The sequence below is a fragment of the Diadema antillarum genome, unplaced genomic scaffold, assembly GCF_040938485.1.
Source record: "Diadema antillarum isolate AM-2024a unplaced genomic scaffold, OU_Dant_1.0 seq00000850_RagTag, whole genome shotgun sequence".
NCBI classification, from domain to species: domain Eukaryota; kingdom Metazoa; phylum Echinodermata; class Echinoidea; order Diadematoida; family Diadematidae; genus Diadema; species Diadema antillarum.
The window spans coordinates 540,908-564,617 of NW_027271723.1; the positions used below are offsets into that span (position 1 = coordinate 540,908).

At 37.9% G+C, this 23,710-nt stretch overlaps 1 protein-coding gene across 1 annotated transcript in view; it reads right to left on the bottom strand.

Annotated features, from left to right (window-relative positions):
* Positions 1-23,710, bottom strand: part of LOC139740369 (uncharacterized) — a 42,972-nt gene that overhangs the window by 14,344 nt on the left and 4,918 nt on the right. Inside the window, exons 2-3 of the mRNA XM_071650962.1 lie at positions 3,876-4,104; positions 2,862-3,096 (exon numbers count right to left, since the gene is read on the bottom strand). Coding sequence (XP_071507063.1) covers positions 2,903-3,096; positions 3,876-4,104 — 423 coding nt within the window. The 3' untranslated portion in view covers positions 2,862-2,902. The remainder of the gene's footprint in view (positions 1-2,861; positions 3,097-3,875; positions 4,105-23,710) is intronic.

Consider the following 23,710-nt stretch of genomic DNA (forward strand, 5'->3'; position numbering starts at 1 on the left):
AATGCATGGGGAACTATTGTAATACGCATCTTGTAAAATGTATCATTATGAACAAGTAGTGAATAAATGGTAGCCTGATAGATTGGTAATGCTCTCGATACTAATGATTTCATCTTCAAAATTTATCTAAACGATCAAGAACAGAATGGTATCTCTGCAGACCCAAGTTATCCCTTTAATGTTTCAATATTGTAATGCTCCAAAGGCAATTGATAAATTAACTCTTCCTCATGAAAAAAACAGCAGCTCTCATATCTACAATATGAAATGGTCATGAACTAGGTACAGTATAAAAACGAACAAATTCATAGAACTGTTAATCACGAATCTACACGGAACACCCCATATCACTAAAACAGCATTGCACAATTTTTTGTTCTTCTTTTTTTTTTTAGCACAGTTTGCCTCCCATATAATGGGCAGATCTAAAATCAATAATCACAACAATGAACTTTTGTCGCCGCTGTGCCTGTGTCTGTTTTGCATCTGATCGAGCGAGGGTGGACTCACGCCTGTTTGATCAAGCTGGCTAGTGGGGGAGCACGAAGGTCAACTCTGCAGAGAACGTCATTCTCCCGGCAGCCGTTATTGTGCAATTTGTGTGCATGTGAGGAGGAAATCTGTATTGAAGACTGTGCATTTTACTAGGCAGAGAGAGAGACTTGATTTTCTTGTCAATAATATCTGTGCGAATATCTTCTCACGCCATCAATACATGAATGGGGTGCAAACGTGAGCTAATGAGACTGCTGTGAAGCAAAAAAGCACGGAAGACCACCGATCGGTTCTAGAGGCATACACTGTACCTGTCTTTGCCACATTCGTAATGAAATGCAGTGCCATGGGTGTGTAGTTTCATATGTGGTGCTCATAGGAGCGCTTCCATATTCACATGTGGTACACCCCTCACAACTCATTATCTAATTTGCCTCCCTGATAGGAATCATTTAACCACGTATCGCATACTGTTATGCCAGAACACGTGAGTACGACAGCCATACTGAATGTACCAGTAAGCAGTTCTTCTAGTCATATTTGACTGTATCTCACATGGATGATGCAAAATATCACATAAATTCACTAAATTATGCCCACTTCATAACCTTTCAATTTTCCTTTTCGCTATAAAGTGATCAAGAAAAAAGAGCCATCATACAATTTACAACAAATACATAATTGAATTTGATAATTAGGGATACATCAGTGATGGATGTTATAATTCCTCCCCCACTCCTTTCTTAATAATGTTATGTCATGATTATGAGCGCACTCCTACTATAAAATTTATCTGAGAACATTCAAATACACTTTGATACCATGCGAAGCAATTAGTAGGCTAATTCACTATCTCCATGCTCTTGCAAGTATTTCAAAGATTTTGCTATCACATTCAATCAACATTCACTCAATGTTATGCCTACTATCCCAAACCTCCTCATTGCACATCCAGGGAATTTTTGCATTAAACAACAACTTTTTTTTCCCCTTTTTTTTAAACTCCAAATATGAGTGGAAGATGCCTGTTTCAATGCAAGATAGTGTAAAGAGGATCTCAGGAAAGTTTCCATCTCTCTATTACAATCAAATATATACAAAGAGGCCGTTTCCTTCCTAATTCACTGCCCATGTTCGAAAACCATGAATATCACCAGTCAGCCATGTGTCAGTGAATATGGGCATTTGGAAGCATAAGCCCATGGGTAACGGTCGACTCCAATCTAGATTCTTCACCTGTGTATATGTACTTATATAGAAATCAGTGATAAAGCTGTACACATTCCTTTTAAAAGGGCTGTACAGTACTGGTTGAGGTGGGGATTCATGTTTTTTACATTCCTAAGTGAGATAATGAGAAACCTAAATGAAAGAAAGATATTATTCAGAGGGGTGAAGGCTCAAGTTTGAGTTTCTTCAGTTTGTCTCCCTCTACAAACTGACATGTTTGTTCATTTACAGATCAGCAGTTGCGACCTCAACAAATTCTCATTTGTAGAGGGAGACAAACTGAAGAAACTCAAACCTGAATGAGAAACCTCTTATGAAATATGAAAGAGCATGTAATTTTAAGAAGGATTCAACGTTTATTTGACGAGAATTGGTTTTCAAATGGCTGAGATATCCAAAAAAAATGATAATAATAAAAGACTACAGGCCACGCCTTTTATTAGGATCTCTTTGATTCACATTGTTTTTGGATATCTCAGCCATTTCAAAACCAATTTTCATCAAGTAAACTTTTGATACTCCTTAGAATTGCATGCTCATTGACATCTCATAGAGAGGTTTCTGAATATCTCGCAAAATGTTAAAAGCTAAATCCTCACCTCGACCAGAACTGTACACACCCTTTTTAAAGGGATCGTACAGTTCTGGTTGAGACCTAATTTCAGGTTTCTAACATTTTTAGGTGAGATAATGAGAAATCTCTTATGAAATAAAAAAGAGCATGTAATTCTATGAGGAATTCAACGTTTATTTGATAAAAATTGGTTTTGAAATGGCTGAGATATCCAAAAAAGAACGATTCTAATAAAGTGTGGGACCCACACTTTGTAACGATCGCTTTGTTTTACTTTGTTTTTGGATGTTTCAGTCATTCCAAACCCGATTTTCATCAAATAAACTTTGAATTCCTCTTAAAATGGTATGCTCTGTGCTATATCATAAGTGTTTTCTTGGTATCTCGCAAAAATTTAAAAGCCCAATTCTCATCTCCACCAATACTGTACTATCCCTTTAATACAGGGATTCTCGAATATATCTGAACCAGGCAAGCCTTCCCACTCTATGGGGTCCCCATGCTAGTGGGTCTTTTCAAAATGTCTAGGGAAGAGTTTCAATGTTTTAAATAGCACACCCACCTTGTTGGCATCAGGCTCCTTCCACTTTGTTCCGGCCATCATCAAAAGAGCAGTGCCGCTGTCCCTGCCGTTGAGAAGATGTCACCGTCCACGAGGGGTCGGGAATCGCTCTCGGGTTCCGCCTCTGGCTCCGGTTGCGGGGCGGGCTTGGGTGGCTCCTTGGGCTCCTCCGGACGGCCACGCCCCAGCAGCAGGTCAGTGGCTGACAACGTGGATGCTGCATAGTTGTGAAAACCTGTACAAAGACATAAATGATATATAAATATATAGTGGAGTGTCTCCGATTGAGGTGACTCCTCCCCTTCTCCCATAGATGACATCTTTGTCATCTTGTTACCGTTATTGAGTGCTGTTATTCACCAGTCGTAAACTGGGAGTGAAAATGAAATAAGAAAATTAAACAGTGTCCTTGACACGACCACATTGGACAGGAAAAGCAAGCATACAGAATCTTTAAAGGGGATGGCTAGTAACTGATCAGTGGGAATCAGTGGGAATGCTGAGGGATGATTGCTCCACTCCTTGTGGGATTCATTTAAGAGTACATTATATATCTATTCTTGTGTGAAAATTATTTGCTTCAGAATGGTCTCATATTCAAGTAATGTGCAGTTTAATGTTTCCAGGTAAGCGTCCCTGGTCAGTGACGGGGCATTAATCTGCACATTACTTGAATATGAGACCGTTCTGAAGCAAATAATTTTCACACAACAGTAGATATATAATGTACTCTTAAATGAATCCCACAAGGAGTGGAACAATCATCCCTCAGCATTCCCACTGATTCCCACTGATCGGTTACTAGCCATCCCCTTTAAGAGATGTGCCTTGCAGGATCCACCCCAGGTTTTAGTCCCACACAAATAATGTTTGTCTCATGACAAAATAGGGTGACCATCTTGAATGACATCATGAAGCATACTCCAGTAATATCTGACACATCATATGAAACAAGACAAAAAATAAGATACAATTTAATAGAGATATTTACAAAAAAAAATGTGGTGTGTGTACCTCCTGATTTGACGGCCGTGTTATTTTTCAGGCCAGAAGTGCTGTCCTCGTCATCGCTCTCATCGGAGATGGTGCCATTGTTGAGTCCGTTGTTCATGGTCGGCGATGTCCTCTTAGCCTCCTCTTCCTTGGTCTCATCCTTGGTTTGGTTTTCATTGTAGTCCTTGATGAAGGCCTCCTCTGACAGGTACTCAAACACGTCCTCCTCCTTGGAATCAAATTTGACTTGCTGCAGGCGACAAGAGGAAAAATGCAACGAGAAATAGGCATTTAGAATCTTTAAAAGGTGTCAACACTTGACGAAGACAATAGGTAAAAGGGTAATGAAAATGATGATGACAAAAATAATGATACTGATAATAATCAATCGATCAGACAGAGACAATGCAGAGTATGAAAATGGTCATGAAAATAATGATGATGATGATATTGATAATAATAATCATCAGCATACTGATAATAATAAAACAGTAACAACAATATCAATTATCATCAATCATGCATAACACCTACTGAGCACCTGTTACATTATTTACAGAAATATCAGAACAGATTGTTCACAGAAAGCTAACACCAAATTTATAAGATCATTTCAACAAAGCATGGGTGAAAGCAACAAAACCAATCAACTACAAAAAGAATACTTTATTATAAAGTACCAGTACTGTACCAAAAAAAAAATACAAACACAATAAAGACATACAATATAAATAGCAATTTACAAGGCTTCAACAGTTTAGGCCTATCAAACTGTGCCGAGACTGATTCTGACGAACAGGGATTTTCATGGGACAGACTAGCATAGAAGTGTCATGTGTATGAGACAATTCTTTGCTACAGTGCATGGTCACAACAGAAAGTCTTGGCGAGCGGCCCTGCCTGGAGTTAGCTGACGATGAGAGCATGATGCAGATCAACATCAAATGATGCTCAACATGAATTACATACAGTCTCATAAACTTACTATTAATATTGGATGCACTGAATTCAGGCTGAAGCATAGTTTATGGGAGCTCAAAAAACAACACAAACATGACTGACAATTTTATGAATATTGAAAATAAGAATGCACTGCTAATATGAGACTAAGAGGTATTATAAGAATTTGATACTTGTGCAGAATATAAAAACTTCATGATATTTTGATTGCAAGTGTCATGCACAGTATGACTTTTAATGGAAAACAAAAATTAGCACTGACAAATGCAATTTATGGTTACATCTATACACTCTTTATATGTTTAATTTGCATAATTTATCTTTTGCTTTCCCCTTTAGCTCTAATCAAGCATGTAGATCAATAAATCAATCCCTTTCTCTCTTTTTTCATTTAAAAGGTTACTGCAAAGTTCATTGACCCATGTGAGTCCAATGACCATATGGCCCTAACTATTTGACAGAGACACACACACACACAAGGAGCAATGCTGAACTCGTTATACACACAAAGGGATACTACTTGTACGAACTTCCATTTAGGCATGCCCTTCACTGCAAAAACCTTTCATATGACATGTAGAAGAGTGATATAAATTTATATGCAGACACCATATGTCACCACACAACTTTTCTATTGAAGTTTTAGTTCCTGGTGCTTGGCATAAAACCATGTGTGCACACGTCATATGACTTCAATACCCATGTCCCTCTTAACCCTGCTCTTCTCTTTTCTTTATCGCTCTTGAGCTTTGAACCTGTTAATTGTGTAAAACAAACCACAGCATTCGCTTTGTGTTTATCTGATTCCTTGCAACTACATTTGTAATCACCATAAAACACAATTTTGCCAACACATTTCTGAGGCTTTCCATTGTGAGCAATGGTAAACTGCTACCTTTATGATTACCCGTCTAAATCTAAAGTAAACATTCTGTTTAGCAGCAACTATGCTGAATATGAATGATGCATTACCACACTAGCATTACTTACTCAATGCATTTAATTCACTTTATACATTTATTTAGCGATAAAATCATTCAGAAATACAGTACATAAAATGTTCACAAGGTGAAATAGGTACAATTCATTGAAAGCTGGATGCTTTTTGAAATAGAAAGTATCCTTGAAGGTCACTGAATAGAAATCAAACCATAAATGTATTAAAATCATAATGCAACTAAGTTTGTATGTTTGCATTCATCTCTCAGATTTATATATCTCTGCTGAATATATGTTGCAGGAATACAACTATTATTTCTCCTTGAATATTTCATCCTTGAAGAATATAACAGTCAAGGAGATATATCCTTTTGTTTAAAAGATACATAGACGTACTAGGCTGACATAAAATTTTATAAAAAAGAACAGTTTCGGAAGTACTATAGGCATCAGGTCACAAGGGAAATATGATAAATCTTATTTGAAATGGTCAGAAAAATGTTAATTTTGCTGTCACACCCCAATCTGTGAGACTCCAGGGCAGAATTGAGAGAATATCATGGTAATTTGCTAAAAACTACAAAGGCTGGAGAGCGATATGAACATCCACACTGACTGGTGGGCCGGACTTGATTTGTGACTGATCCAAACTGGAGGTATGCAATGTGAAATGATGTCGTTCGATGTCCCCTTTCATTTTTATACACATACATTGTACATGCTCTGAAAGAAAAGCAAAGTTTGGAGTTTTCTCATCATCCATGGGGTTTCCCACAACTAAACTGTATAGTTACTCAACAATGGTAAGCATTCTACCCCTCCTACCCCCCCCCCCAAAAAAAAAAGAGAGAAAAAAAATAAGACTGAGCAAATAACAAGACCTTATAAGCACCTTATGGGTGGAGGCATACAATTGTAAAAAGGAAGAAACTGAGTTTATACATGCATACGTGGCAAGCGAAGCTTCTACATGTACTTCCTTTGTATCAGCTCATATCAAGTCAATTTGCATCCTTCATAGACTTTCATTTTGTGATAAAACCACCACGGGCTTCATAGTCTTCCCATAGTCAATGAATGGGTTTAAATTAATTCATATTTCCTATTAGGTCGGATAAATTCTGTGTGGTAGCTACAATGTACACATCTCTTAGAATCAGCTTCATCATCCCCATGAGAATAGTACGATGATGATGATGACACTGCGCTAATGTAATGATGTTGATGATCAAAAAGATTAAAAGTATGGATGATGATGATGACGATAACAGTGATCTTATAATACCGGCAATGATAATGATAAATGGTAATATGTCTACACGTAGTTATACTCATTACTCATAACTATACTCATCACTATACACAGCCAGTTGCTGTACTTCGCACGGCGTCTGGTCGGGCTACAGTACATTACTCATTGCCACATATAATCATACAATATGTGCCTCTTTGTCTGAAAAGAGGGGGTCTACATTACTCTCTACATGATCCTGTGATACCATATTCTCATTCAGTGTCTGCAAAATCGAAACAGTGCTTGATGAAAGGATCTGATACAATGCCTCATTTACACAGTATGATGCAAATGTACAATGAGTTCAAATCTAACAACGGGACACAGCAAAGATTGGACGGGGGGGGGGGGGGGGGGGGGGGGGGTGGGGGGACCTGACATGTGAGTAAGAATGGGAAAATACCCCAATACCCCCGCATTTCTTCCTCTTTGTGACGTTGTGAATATCTATATGGATCATGGAAGTGGGAACTGTAAGGGCACAAAAGTTGGACTGCTACAAACACAGTATTCTGTACAGGAAGTGACATGGTTGGAATTTCATAGACATATCTGTTCTATTTGCATTTATACTTCTTTAAGCATAAATGTACACCGTGTACAGGTACACATGTGCATTCAGCGGAAATCATTCTGACGTCTAAACAAAAAATATTCAAGGAAAAAAGTTTGCGGGGAGGTGTAGGAACAATGCAAAGTTTATGATGTCAGCAATCAACAGTAGCAAGGTACTTCCCCACCACAAACTTGATGCATGCTTGCTGCTGCAATCCGTACACAACCAAACTTACTAACTTGAATGGAAAATTTCCGACACCATTTCAACCAATGCACAGGTTTTTTTTTTTTTTTTTTTTTTTTTTTTTTTTTCAAAAACGACAATAAGCTCTGGTGAACTTTGCTAGCTACCCTATGGATCTGCACGGATAGTGTTACCTAATTACCGTCTATAACGCTGTTGGGTGAATGCCACTTGACAAGTATATGAGGCCATCTTCATTTGAAGATGATCGAAAGTCTGTAAGTAGCTCCGTGTGGGAACCAGAATCTAAACATACAAACTGTGTTGACTCTCTTTGTCTGTCTGTCTGTCTGTCTGTCTCTCTCTCTCTCTCCACATCTTTTGTACACATTGGATTTACCTATTAATTGGTACATTTGTCTGCAATAAATGCTAATATCTACTGTCCAGGCTCTGTCATTTGTCTTTTTTTTAATGTGTATTTCTCAATGCTGTAATCCCACAATAACAATTTCTGAATGACCTAGGATGACTTGGTATTTGAAAACATTCAATACCGCCAATTTACAGTTAAACACAATATTTTCTCAGCATGAATTTTCATAAATTGGAGCCGACGGCCAGTTTTGTGGCATGAAATTTCACGAGTTGCCTCTAACATTCAATGCATATAGTGTAGACAAGAACTTTTGTGTGCATTTTAAATCCGAAAAATTAAAATGCATGTGAACATTCCTCGTTTTACAGTGTAGTGCTGTGTCTCCAATTTCAGGAAGTGTGTAGAACAACTACCCACTTACGTGTCCCTGAATCTCTCTTAACATAACTTTCAGTCACTTAAGTGAAATATTGATGACGTCCATTAAATGTCATACACCTGTATATTTGACAATGAGTCAAAATGTACCAGCTTTGTGAGTCATCTTTTTCAAACTGTGATATTGAAATTTGTTTAGATATCGAAAACAGTACTTGTTCTAAATACGGGATGCTGCATTTAAGTGACATATACAGATCAAAAACTTACAAGATATGTTTAAATATCCATCTGGTCACGCCATTTGAAGTGAGTTGCTCAATTACCTGTACATATATACATGTGTAAATAGCTTCAGCCAGTCTTGAAATTTTGCTAAAAATACAGAATGTTAATTTCCTGCATGGCAGTTTGTTTTTGAATGACAGTAATGAAAAGACATATGGAAAGTGGATGAAATACCCGTAATTCAACGAACAATACGAAAGCTGTGATCCCTTGAGTGTGCACAAGGCCTCCCTTGAAGACACTCTAACATGTCTCAGTTTTTGACACTGGCTTCACTTTATTACAATTAAAAAATTTCCTTGGAATTTCTGAACTTGTCATTGCACCAATTTGAATTTGATGATTTCTTACTGATTCTGCTCCCAACTAACAGATATACCAGTTCTGTAATCATTTTCAGGATTGCAGAAAAAACAAATGGTGATTTGAGCAACTAGAAAATGTCAGAGTCATACGACCCATTTCAAAATGGCCGACTTAGGATGCTCCTGAGACGCCATACCAGATGATTCACCACCATTCCTTCAGCCACATTAAAGCTTCTTACTTACTTGTCAGATTTCACTCAATTCTAAAATTGATCTGCCGCCTTTGCCTTTGTGAGTATAATTGCGTGTCTACAAAAAAATATCTGTCTCACCCAGGGCAAAATCACCTTCGTCAGTCAAATGGAAGAGACGCTCCTACTTTTTTTGCCATAGTGGGTATCTGGAGGAGGTTGTCTCGAGGCCCAGAGTGGATACTAAGGCATAGCTCTGAAGATTAATTCACTTCCTGTTCTCACTGGATGGTGACTAGATGCTCGTTGCACAACCAACTACATTTGTAACTCTACAGCACAAAATTCTCAATGACTACTTTTGGAAGCAGGCTCTGTCAACTTTCAGTGCTTTCAATTTCACTTCAATCTAATTTCGCATTAAAAAAAACAAAACAAGCAAGTACAACAATGGGATACAGAATAGATGTGTAAGGTAACACTTTGGGAAGCAGACTGCTTCTCTATCAAGGAGTACTCTTTCTGTACACAATAGTTACGTTCAGACGGGAGCCCTTAACCTTGAAGTTAGGAAACTTCGAGGTTTGAGCTTGTAGTTAGGGACCGTGAAGACGCACTCGTAGTTAGCAAACCTCAAGGTTTGCTCGATGTTTTGAGCCACGAGAAATCTTATGGTTAGCGCTCTAACCACGAGCCGCGGGGGGTCCCCACTCGTAGTTAAGCACCATGTGGACACAAAAAACAACGAACTCGAAGTTAAGAGTGACCTTGCCGTAAACTCCATCCCCCACAATTTCCCTCTGCTTCAGGGTCAACCTCCCAAACGTACACCACAAATACACTACACGTGAAAAACCTATGACGCACGACACAACAACATCATCTTTTCTTCCCATGCGCTTGATCTCTGAAACTGAACACGTCGAACTCGCTACTGTATTCTATATTCTTCTCCGACGCTAAAAAAATGTTTTCGACGAATATCTTCACAAAGGCATAAAGTCATCAGTGCAGTGCTATCTCTGCATACCATGACAGAAAAAAAGAGTACCTGTAAGCGAGTCCGACAGGGTTGGACTAAAGAATAAATAGACGTCTTGTTGGCAGTGTGGGACCCACTCGTAGTTACGGGGGGGGGGGGGGGGGGGGCAGAAGCTTAACCTTGAGGTTAAGATTCGTCGTGTGGACACACGTCGTAGTTAGGGGGCAAGAGCTAAACCTCGAGGTTAGGGCCCGCCGTCTGAACGTAACTAATAGAATTACAATTGACATATGATAGGGAAGCTGAAACAATAGTGGAGATCTGTGTTGAAAGGCTATCCTTAAAGTGTAGTTTGTTTCTTTTTAATAAAATTGAAATTTAAGTGATATGAAATTGTATCTTCACTTGTAGAGCTTTTTTTTGTGTGTGCATACATGTACATGTATCTATAAAAGGAGGCTAGAATCGTGTGCGTTTCTGATCTTATTTGACTTTTCAAATCATCTCTTCTTGGTCAATCCTGGTTGGGAGGTGTTTCCTATTAAATCGTGTGAGACTTGATTTTGGGTGCACATTTGGACATTTTTCATCAAGCCAAATATATCACATGTTCATTGTAAGCTCTTTAGAAAGGGTATTTGCATGTGCCTATCATGGAGGATGCCAACCTTTTAAACAATACTGCAATATTCCAAGGGCTGGTGCATTTGAAGGGAAAATGTACTGTTTTCTTAATTTTTCTGCAATGGATGTATAGTATATGGTGTACCATTTGTTTTCTTTTGTTTTGTTTTTTGTTTTTGTTTTTGTTTTTGTTTTTGTTTTGTTTTGTTTTGTTTTTTTTGGGGGGAACACATTATTTTCCATGAAACCTGTGCACAGTATTTTTGGCAAAAAGTGGTACAAAATACAACAAACAGAATATGGTATTGTTTTTATCATAAATTCTCAATGCATATATGCATTCCCATTACATATGAGTTGCCAATATATGAACTGATATGCCACTAAGTTTTCGCTGCACATAACACAGGAAATGTTGTTTACAGTTTTCACACTTGGCGAGGGGACACATTTCAGCATCTGAAATGCCGGAAACACTTAGAGATGATTGGAAATGCGCTCCACAAAACACTATGCACATAAATAAACACACACGAGAAATATTCTTGCTGCATGCCAGAAAATGGACTGAGACCGAGACTTGGAGCTATGCGGGGGACATTGCTAGTCGGGTAGTTTCTGGGCCAAGCCTCAGGGGATCGGAGGACCAGGACCCAGTCATGTGCAAATGTCTGACAAAGCCATGCCATTGTCATTCACTCCCAGGAAATCACTGCCATTTGAAGATTTGTACCGGTGTTTCCTGGACCCACGCACACATGCTCCGACAGTCCCAATAGAAGACTTGTCAAAGGGAATCCAATGACTCCCCAATGGGCTTGTTCTGTTCAGCCAATTAATTTTCGCCACTTCCTCCTATTAAAGGGGGGTTAACTCTCTCTAGTAAAAATGAGCACAGAAAGGGGGCAGTCACTGTTTATTCATGCACTTGCATGTAAAACTTATGACACTCTAACTCATTACTGATCTTGAAAGTCACGAGTCGCATGTTAATATTTATTTGTTTGGTGATTTGATAAGGAGTCCATAACTATCTACGAACAATTGTAGTCTTTCTTTGTTCACTGGTTGTAATTCGAGGGGGAATTTGTGAGGAAGAACAGGAAGTGTGTAGGAGCTCTACTAACTGGATTCCAACACAAAATTCCTCATGTAGTCATTGAGTCAGTGATCATACAGACCTTTTAATAGAACAGTGCTTAATATTCAAGCAACAAATAAAACATTTTGTGTGCATGAAAAACCTGGAATGTTTTGCATAGTAAATAACGCATACGAAATTTCAATTATACATAACTGAGGTATCTAACATAACTTTTTTTTTTTTCCATGACACATGATGACAGATTTTTTTTTTTCAACTCTGAACCGGCTTTTATACAGAAATCGGTTTCATTTTTCATGTGCACATTTTTCAATGACCAAATTCTGTGTCGAGATAATTTACAAGTTTGACACAGAATGTGCAACATACTGTATTAAACCTCCTTCTCCACTCAGACTGTGTTTCCTTTAGTTTAAATCACCAAATTCTGTCTCAAGAGGATTGAAAAATTTGACACTGCAGACTTGGCCATGCTTTTTACACTTTTCGTCGTGCTGTCAATCGTTGTCGTAATTTCCTTAACACCTTGGCCGTACAGGAAGTTGTTGAACAGTATTGCATCCTCTCCTGAAACCACACACTGATTGTCTGGCTGCTGTATACAGTATAACAAGGATGAAGTGAAATCAGGGGAAGTGTCACTTTACAAAGTGCTGAAATGGAACCTCTGTGTACAAAGTGGGCAATATGTCACACTGTTGATACAAATATTGTAAAAACAGATGAATGCAAAGGTTGTTGCACAAATGTTGCTTCCTTTTTAAAGAAAAGTGCATCTTTCAACTCCCCTCATCGCTGGTTTTCCACGTTGTCATCTATCCTCTTCATTCTCACCTTGAATCTACATCACACACTGCTATCATACCAAGGAGGTACTAGCATACTGTGCATCGTACACACTCTCTTCCCAGAGGAATGCAAGGTAATTTATATAAAAAGACCCTTCACTCTGTGCCCCATACACTGTGCATGTTCACCACGCCTGCAGGTGTATTGGAACTTAGCAAACAGGTGCAGACCCTGAACCAAGGGGACAGTTCATACAGGGTACTTTGTATTTCAGGGGCCAACATCAGGCTACCTATAAAATCACTGTTACACTGTACTACGTACCGTATTTCAAAGGCATAGTGGAGTACCAATTTTTACCAGATATTACATACTACATTGTTGTATAAGTGCCAGTCTGTAATTATTTCATTTATGCTCTTACAGAAATACACAAATGATTCACCTTTACTACTTCCAGTTATGAAATAATATTACTTTATTACCAATCCAGAAACAAAATATGTTGATTGGTGTAACGCTACCAGGTTATTTGACAAGTGGCAACCCCCCCCCCCCCACCTCCAGCAAACAAAATGACACCTGCCTCCATGCCACTTGCTAAAAAAAAAAAAAAAAAAAAAAAAATTGTAACTTGAGCTCTACACTGTAAACTGATATGAAAACAGCTTACCACTGTATTGTGTTGGTCTTTATTACTCTACTGCCAAAATAACACAAGACTAAAATTCCATCCATACCCTTTAAATTCACGAATGAAAACCTACCAATACAAGCAGTGTGATTACTGTATTTGCGCACAATTTCATTTGACAAAAAAAAAAAAAAAATCTGAAAGTATCCAGGCTGAAAGAATTACTATGAAAACAACATCGCACAAGTTCTTTTCATAATTTGCACAAACATCGGCGTTCAGATTTCTTCACACTTTACCACGATAAACAGATGCAGAACGCCTTTTTTTTTTTTTTTTTTAGAATGTGTATGCAGACAAATGCAGTTGAATACTCCATCATGCTCACTCAACTGGTATTATATGTGACAGATTTTCTCTCCCATTGCCTGTGTATTCATGATTCCTTACCACTTGCCTGATACAATGACCGAGAGAGAAGTCTCTCACGCGGCGTTACATAAAAGAAAGCCACATGGATGGAAACCGATGAAAAACGTTTGAACCCCTTTCACGCTCAGAGAAACCTTTTCTTTCTCCAGATTTTGGAGGTTTGCCATCTTCCAATCATGTAGCCAGCAGTCCAAAGAAGTATTACTGCTCCTTGTACCTCACAGCAAGAGCGATGAAACTCAAGGTTAAGTGGGAGCAGAGAGAAAGAACGAAACTGGCGAGTTCTTGGGGTACGGAGGATTACTGCAATTTTGTTCTTTCTCATGCAGAATTGTTCTTTTGAAACTCAGTTGGGAGACCTTACAGCAAACCTCTTTGTTATTATTTCACTTGTTTGTTATGGAAGAAATGCACATCCCCTCCTCCCACCATCCCCCCCCCCCAAAAAAAAAAAAAAAAAAATACCAGGCTTATATTGAGGAAGACTTGAAAACTAAAGGTATACTGAATAGTTTGCAGGTCTGGGTACATACACTTAATGTATTTTCACTCAAGTCTATTGTATAATTCCAATGTCCTTTTTTCACACTAACCTAATCCATATTTAGGGCCTACTAATATGTGTACATAACTTTTGAAAAATCCCTTAGTACGGTTGAAAATCCCAGATGCACTTCAAGTACATATCTGATCAAAACTGATGATATGGTGCTGTTTGTAGATACTCAAAAGTGGGTTGTGGATTTGAGAAAGAAATAAAGTGAACTTTGATGTGACAGCCCCTGTATGCCTCAATGTGCTACCATGTTGTTGCTGATGATGAAGATGATGGCTCCTTGTATGATATAGAGCGGGTATCTGCTTTTGAGGAGCATTCATGGCGCTTGATCTCGAATATGTCTCAACTTCAACTTCACTGTTGCTCTGTATGGTATGGTTTCAAGATTTCTAACCTGTCATACTGAAGGCTGTAAAATGTACCTCCCCCTCAAAACAAAACAAATCAAGACATTTTTAGAAACCAGACCAGCATATCAAGACCATTTTTTTCACTCTAGATAAACTCTATTTCGCAGGAGCAAGACTTTTCAGAAGTTTCAACAATGGAAAGCAGTTTTCTATTCAACTGAATGGCCTACAGGGCTATTTCAAAGGGCACAGTGATACAAAAATAGTAAAGAAAATGCTATACTTATCTATGTTATGAATTGTCATATCACAGACCTAGAAAAAATAATGCCTCCTGCACCCTTCGGGCGGAGGCATGAAAAGAGGATATTGCTTCACTGTTTGTTAATTAAGTCTTCAAATATTTTGACTTCATCCACCCTATCAGGTCACCCAGACAACACTCAGATAACATACTGCATTAATATTGCAGACATCAGCATTTGGTGAAATGCTGTAAATCGTAATGATTTGATTTCCTCAAATGATCATATCTCAGGCACATCTCTTCCTGTTCATAGAGACAAAGGGTTGACATTGAACATGCTAACAGAACAAACTGCATGGAACACCCAATTATAAAACAAAACAACCAAAGCACTATCACTTGACGTACAACTGTATGTTACTACCAGGTGCACCCAACATTGTTGGATGATGACAAAGATGGTTCAATCATAAACTGATCATTCTCAGACCGACTCTCTTGAATTCTCTTGCAAAGTACAAGGTTGAAGTGTACGTGCTTGGCATCTTGACATAATATCCTTCAGACACAATCGGAAGAGCATGGTGAATGCCTGAATAACCACATTAAAGGACATGTTCACCATCATAGACATTTGAGTTTAGTGAATGCAGCAGTATTAGCAGAACACATCCGTAAGAGTTTGAGGAAAATCGGACAATCCGTTAAAAAGTTATGAATTTTTAAAGTTTCTGCTTACTCAAGGCTGGATGAGAAAACTACTATAGCTTGTGATGTCACATGAGTACAACCATACAAAGAAAGATTAAAGAAAATTCAACATATTTTCACTTTTCTCGCACAACAAAAGAACACTTGACTTCTCTCTTTCAGAAGGCAGGGGGTATGATATTACCCATAACATATGTCAGTAACAAGTCGAAGAAATGTGCACTCTTTTCAAAAAGTAAAGTTTTGTGAAATTCTTTTTATTTTCTTTATGTCGTTGTGCGCATATGACATCATACACTGTAGTAGTAGTCTTCTCATCCAGCAGTGACTGTGCAGATACTTAAAATATTTGTAACTTTTGAACGGATTGTCCGATCTGTCCCAAACTTTCACTAATGTGTTCCTCTAATATTGCTGCATTCACTCAACCCACATGTCGTCCTGTATGAAGATGAACTTGTCCATTAAGACCAGTACAAGCTTCCATGAATTGATTTAACATTTTGCCAGGCGAAGCACAGGTATGTCAAGACAGAAAAGTATTTTCATGACTGGTGTACTGCACGATTGCACATCTGTATATTACACAAGACAGGTACACATATACTGTGATGTCACAATGAAATATCAAAGTGTATTTGTTTTTGTTTTGGGCTTCTTGTAGCGGAACATTGGCATGCGCCTCCCTTTGTATTATGATTAATCCAAACAACAGAGAATTTTTTCAATAGTGTCCCTATTATATGCGTGGCAGTTCGGGGATGCAACTCTGAACCTGGTTTACAGCACACAACTCTGGAATGTTAAGAATGGAAAGTCTCTCACTATTTTTTGGTGGCTCAATTGATTGAACACTGCTTGTGCGACTGCCGTATGACAATAGAAAAGCACCAGCCCATGCAGGGCCACCATTCTGGGAGAGGGTGGAGGGATTTGGGTTTTAAATAGAGAATGGAGGACTCCATTTACTGCCTTCGATCATACTGTATGAATTGTACATGTGGGTAATACACATGTATGTACAGTAGTGAGGAATATAATTCTTTTCTCTTCAAACTGCAGCCTGGGAATGAAGTCTAATCTCCTTGAAATGTGGATAGGTGTCAACGTTCCCACAGTACATGATAACACCAGACTACAGAGAGACAATATTCACCATGCAGACCAGGTGATTAGTGAGGACTAATTAGTAACCAAGGAAATACAATGTACATGACACATACATTGTATAACCAGGAATGCTCATCAGGGATGTTGGCGCATGGATGTGTAGGTGGATATTTTATAAAATGTTTTGCACAAGACAAAAGTATCATGTATAAACCACATAATCTATGCACTAAAATAGTTGAAGTTGGGCAGTTTGAGTTTTAGATGGCTTAAAAGTCATCTTTTTCAAATTATGTCCAGGACATTACTCATCATCAAGAGACAATTTAAAACAAAAAAAGTGTAAAATGAGCCCCTTGTGAGGGCAAATCCATCAAGTATATATTAAAGAAACCACATTTTTTTAAAGATTGTAATGAATATCTTTATTATCATTCTATCATTTAAATCTATCTATCTATTACCATTAATTATTAAAGAGGAATGAAACCAATATTATCTGTTGTACAGCAAGATATTTGACATGAAATTTTTCGCAAACTGGAGCCGATGGCCTTTTTTGCGGCATGAAATTTTTTTGAATTTTCACTGGCATTCCATGTGTATAGTGTGCATTGTAGACACAGACTTTTGTGTGTATTTCTGATTTTACAGTTATACCTTTTATAATATTAAAGTACACATTCCCTTGACTACTTGCTGACATATATCCAGATGTTAAAGGTAATGTCATTCCCCCTGCTTTCTGAAAGAGGTTTAATAGTCAAGTGCTCTTTTCATTATGCTGGAAAAGTGAAATAATGTTGTCTTTATATATCCTTCTTCATCATATGTGACGTCACAAACTGTACTTAAGTTTTCTCATGCAGGGATGGCAGCACCAAGATTTTAAAAATTCAGAACTTTTGAATGGATTGTCAGATTTTCCTCAAACTTTCACTGATGTGTTTTAAATATTGTTGCATTCACTCAATCCAGTATTTGGATTTCATTCCCCTTTAATGCTTTATAAAGAGGCATTTAAAAACCCCTTCACATGAGCTCTTCATTAATACTATTGTTTCAGTTGGGTGTTTGCAAGCACCTCTAAATGGTCAAATCTGTAACTATTGTACATTGCCAATTATAATAAGACCCTCCCCCTCCCCCCCCCCCCCCCAATTGAGAAAATCTTGCATTTATTGCAAAAACTTTGCAAATAGTGACACAGCCCCACTGGTCTTGACCTTTCAAATACAGCATAGGATAAAATCAACAAACCATTTGAGGACAAATATTATATTAAAAGAATGAAATATTGGCATTGACCACTCAGCTCATAAATCCCTCCCCCCCCCCCAACACACACAACCACACACACACACACACACACACACACAAAGAGGAATGTAGTAGCAAAGAAAAAATACTGTGCTTCCAAATATAAAGGACATGGTCAGGTTAACCTTTTGAAAGAGAAAAAAACAACCAGGTATCATACGTCAGAGTGCAGCTTTCAGAATACAAAGTTACAACACAATGGCTCCCCATTGTACAGTGTATGCCACAGTTTCAGTCAAAAGTCTCTCCCTTTTTTTTTTTTCTTTCTTTCTTTTTTTAGTGCATACGTCATAAGAGAACTTTGATGCTCCCCCACAAACTAACTAGACAAAGCGCTGCATATTACATGACCTGTAGACAGTGTACATGTGAATTGGCAAAAGTAAATAGGTACTGTAGAACTTAGAAGTGGAAATTTTCGCGGTGTTGAAATTTTCACGCATTTCGCGCAACCAGAAGCTAGCGCGAATATAAAAGCACGCGAATATTTTTGCGTGCCATATGTTCCAGTAGCTGATGTCTTGATTCCACGGAATTGATAACACACGAAACTCTTCTTACCTGGCCAAGCACAAAATGTTAGTCGCGTGAAAATATCCACTTATTTTTACAGTACATTGTATCACTGATTACAGGAAAAGCAGTTTGTGCATTTTATATCATTTTCCAAGTGGACAGCCACTCAATTTTCAACTTGATTTCCACGGTATGACACAAATGGGTGATATAAACGGGGTATTTCCTTCTCATTTTAACTCCAGAGAACATAAAAATTGTACAAGGGTTTTTGTTTTTTTCCTGGTGGCGAAGTGTCCCATTCAAGCATCGTTCATGTCTATTATGATCATTCAATGACACCATGAGAAATCAGATATTCAATATTTGATAAGTTGATCAACTAAAGAAGAAACAAGAAAATATAGGATAAAAAACATAAATCTTTTCCTTTTCGTGCTGATCTAATTTCTCTTAGTACACTGAATAGATCTGTAAGTATAGCCTACATGCAAGAGATAAGAATTTTGAGTATATGAAGACAAACTGAACAATTAAAATACAGAACATTTGAAGACTGACAAGGAGGAAAAACTAGTTGAAGGAAACACGAAAAACTGTTTCTTTGTGCTGATCTGTTTTTTCGTCTGAAATTACAAAATGCATAGAGTGCTTAACAAGGCCACTTCCTAATGCTAATGAAGAGAAGGCCCAACCGGTCGCCTTGAAACACATTGATCTGTGTGTATGTGAACGGCCAGCTTTGTTATTGAAGGCATTGTGGCCGGGTTCGTGAGAAAGGGAACAGGGCTGACCAGTTGGGTGCCTTTTGAGAGGACCTTCGGCGAACAATGTCCGGACAATGAGGTGGAACTCTGTTTGTCCCCCCCCCCCCCCAATTTTGCAGCATGTGTTGGCAGCCAGTGAAGTGCATGCACAAGAGGATAGAGAACCGACTGATGTGAAATTCCAAAGTGTTTAACACAAAGTTGCCTTCGCAGATCTAAACACACAGTGAAAATACAGACACAACCACCCTGTTGCTTTGCTACTCGAGTTAGTGCCACAAGGAAAGTTATAGTCAGACTGTTGGAAGTATAGCACTCTTGGACAATTTCATGCAACATTCTCAGAGCGCAGACAGGAGGGGGACAGGCACATGAACTGTCTGCAAACAACAAAAGTCCCTTTCACAAAGTGCTATTGAGGGCAACAGAGGTGTCAAACACACACACTAGATGGGATACTTCTAGCATCTACTTCTGGTTTCTATTACAGCATATATGATGTACAAACAGAGCAAAACAAGGCCCTGGTGGTTGAATCTGTCAACAAGAATTCGGTCCTGGAGTGTTTGTACAGTAGATGACATCATTTTTATGAGACGCTCTTCTATCAACGCGAAGTTACTTTGCGTCCAAACCAACTGTTTGCAACACTTCAATGAGGTCCTTCCTTATAAATTGCGTAACCAATCAAATGCAGACCTTCAAAAAAAAATCACAAATTTTTCTTCTGTCTTAAGATAGCCCTATGGAGTCAGCATTGTAAACAGTCTGTAGAATTCAAGTAAAAAAAAAAAGCCTCTCAGTATTTGCCCTGCACAAGATAAATCCCCTAGTGATGGCATGTTAATGGCTAAACATACAGTGTAGACTTCAGGAATGAAGTCAGAGTAAAAATAACCTGTAGTATAAATGGGAACTCAGACTTGCAGTGGATAATCTTCTATACCTTTTGAGATGAACAGATTAACCCAGATCCACAGGGCTAACGAGAAAAAGTATCCTATGATATGTGACATTACCCACACAAGCACCGGTACAAAAAAAAATTTGTTAAATTGGACCCTTTGAATTTATCCCTACAGTAGCCTTTATAATAATAATGATAATTAAAAAAAAAAAAAAAACAGGAGAGGTACATCATATAGAGAGAGGATAAAAGGCAGATATTTAGAGTACAATGTATGCATTTTATGGGTTAAGAGCAGCACCACTGTTGATATAAATGATGATAACAGTTACAATGTATGTCACAACCAAGGCAACTGAGGACTTTGACCAAGTAAGGAATCCAATGAGAGGAACAAAAGAAATAGATCAGGAAAAATTTGCCAAATACAGCCATGAACAAGAAGAAGGGTGAAGTCATAATAGAAAGCGGTACAGAGTTCAATAGCATTGCAATCTGCATTATGAGCCACTAACCCAAATCACTGTTTAACTGCAATTTGATTTCAATGGAATTTTAACATTTTGATGGTTCTATTTGTTTGAATTTGTAACTTTCTGATTTTCTTTTCTTTTCTTGTCTTTTCGTTTCAGTTACAAATTTATCAGCACGATGGAATTTGTTTTCTGTGTACTAAATTCTCACAGAGAGTAATACTAGAATTTAAACCCTATTGCTTACTAATTCATTAGCATGGTAAAATTTGTTTGCATTACGTGTAGCTCTCAATAGTGACAGCATAATTCTCAACATTTTTGCATGCTAGAAATCCCTTTTTTTTTTGATGTCGGAAACAAAGCAAAAAATCATACAACTCAGTCAGCAAAAGTTTGCCAAAGTTCTGTAATTTCTGAAATTGAGCAACCACAATACAAAACAATGTCTTTAACCTACAAACGTATGACATATCTTTGCAGCTGGGTAACACATGACTACCAGACTAAAGCAAACTTCCACTAGTTTCCTACCTGGATGTACCGTAAATGCATGGTAGACATGAAGCTCAACCAAGTGAAAGCTGACTTGCATCAATACTGAGATCAATACAACCTGTCTGCACGCCATATGAATTTCTCATCATTCTACAAAGGCATTTCCCTCTCTGAAATGGTGCAATTGTTGGTCTGCCTATAGGTGCCAATGCTAGGCAGAAGCAGCTCACATGATCATTATAGTAGAGTCAAACCTGTGTAGAGTGGTCACTCACGGGGGATTCAAAGAGTGGCCGTTATAGACAGGGTCTTTAACATGACCTTTCTCCCCAGGGGGATTTCCATTAGAGGCTGCATATGACAGATGGCCACTAAGGCAGGTTTGACTGTACTTGTGGATGTGACACGCTCCTTGCTTAACGCTTTATAAATAATCTGATTTGATAAAATCAAGATATAAAAGTGATGTATACTACAACTTTTCACTGTGTCAAATGCACAATGAATTCAGTGCATGAAGCATCATGATGGTGTCCCATAACTCCAAAGTTATAAAATTCTTAAAATTTTGAAAAAAAAAAGAGAAGGGTTGATATCGTAAAATGCATACGCTGCAATGTAACCATTGTATCGCTTTATTTTTTGTCTTCATCAGCCTAACTAAGAAATTTGTCGAGTAAAAACCTTTCACCATCTACTATCAAGTGCTCTGATATTTTACTTGCCGAAAAGTGACTTCTGGTGCCAATGGCATTCTGTACATTAAAACATTCTTACAGTGTAATTCCCTTTCCTTTGAAATAACCTCGAGTCTACTGGACAGAGAATGGTAGTTCTATTCAAGACATCAGACAGGAGTTTACCTTCAGATACAAATCCTGGATTTCACGCTACAAGTTGCACCAGGAATTCCCTGAAAAACGACAGGAAACTTGCTGCTACACATCTACACTTCTATACATTACTTGACCTTGCCACTTCACACAACAAAATATGTACGGAAATTCCTGGCTTTAGTTTGAGCGGGTGGCAATAACATGCATCACCACTCATTTATGAATGATAATCTTTGTGACGTAAAATATGGGCTGATCGTTTATTACATGGTACTTGGTAAATACCAACAATGATTCATTTGGCTTCTTGTCCTTTTCATCACAATGCAAATGCGAAATAAACATGAATAGCAAACCTGTCAATTGTCAAAGTTATTTGTTTTGACACTCGGCAATCATTCTGGTAGCCCACAAAACAATGTATGACGAGGACATCAGAAGTACAATCCATGTACATTGTAGTTCAGCGTAACCACTGGGTACACTAACTAGAGAAGAATGCTTACAATAATTGACACCAGACATTTTTTTTTTGATTCATTATTATTTTTTTTAACTTTCATTTATTCATTTACCTTCTTTTTTTAACTTGTGTGCTAATAACATGTTTGCTGGTAAGGCGTAGATTGTGCCATTACGAACAATTGTATGTCAGTCTGCTAATGATGGGGTGAATGCAAAAAATTTCTATCTAGTTTGATCCCTTGACAATCAGGAACATGATTGAGCAAGAAAGTGGAACTTACACTGTACATACATAGATGTATAGTGCAGAATAAATTAAAGTGAGTATAGATGATGGTGAGTGAATATCTTGAAATATTATTGTTAATCAACACCATCATCATCATCAGTTATCTTTTTCTATTATGGCAAGCAGAGTGCCAATTTGGTGCTTTTCACCATTAATTTGAAAATCTTGGCATAAATTGAGACTTTGCAACATGAACATAACCTTCACGGACTATCTACAAACTCTCTGCATCAAGAAGTATCGAGTTTGCAACCCCACTGATTACTGAATACATACAGTAGGTTTGCATTCTTGAAGATCTCAACTTGTTTTGTTTTTATTTTTCATATCAAAAGAAATATTAGTTGCATTCTGTATTCAATTATGCTATAAGAATGAAGTTGGAAAGCCACTTTGCTTTTTCAGACAGTGGTCATATGTTACATACTATTTTAGATTTTCTGTGAATCACAACAATGCTGCATGTTACTGTCTGCATAGTGACAAGGATATTACCAGACATGTACACTATGTATGTGTGCACTGTATAAGTGTACAAAATATTTCTTGCATCATTTTGTATGAATGCAAACTATCAACTTCACATTTGTGTGTCCTCTACCAAATGCATTTTACTGCAATGGAAACTACACTGTATCAATCATATGGCCATATGAGAGTTTCTTCAAGACATGGAGAGATCAAGTCTGTCACGCTCACTCTTTTCCACCCCCCCCCCCCCCCCCTCCAACAGTGGCATTTATTTCCTCCTTCACAAACTGAC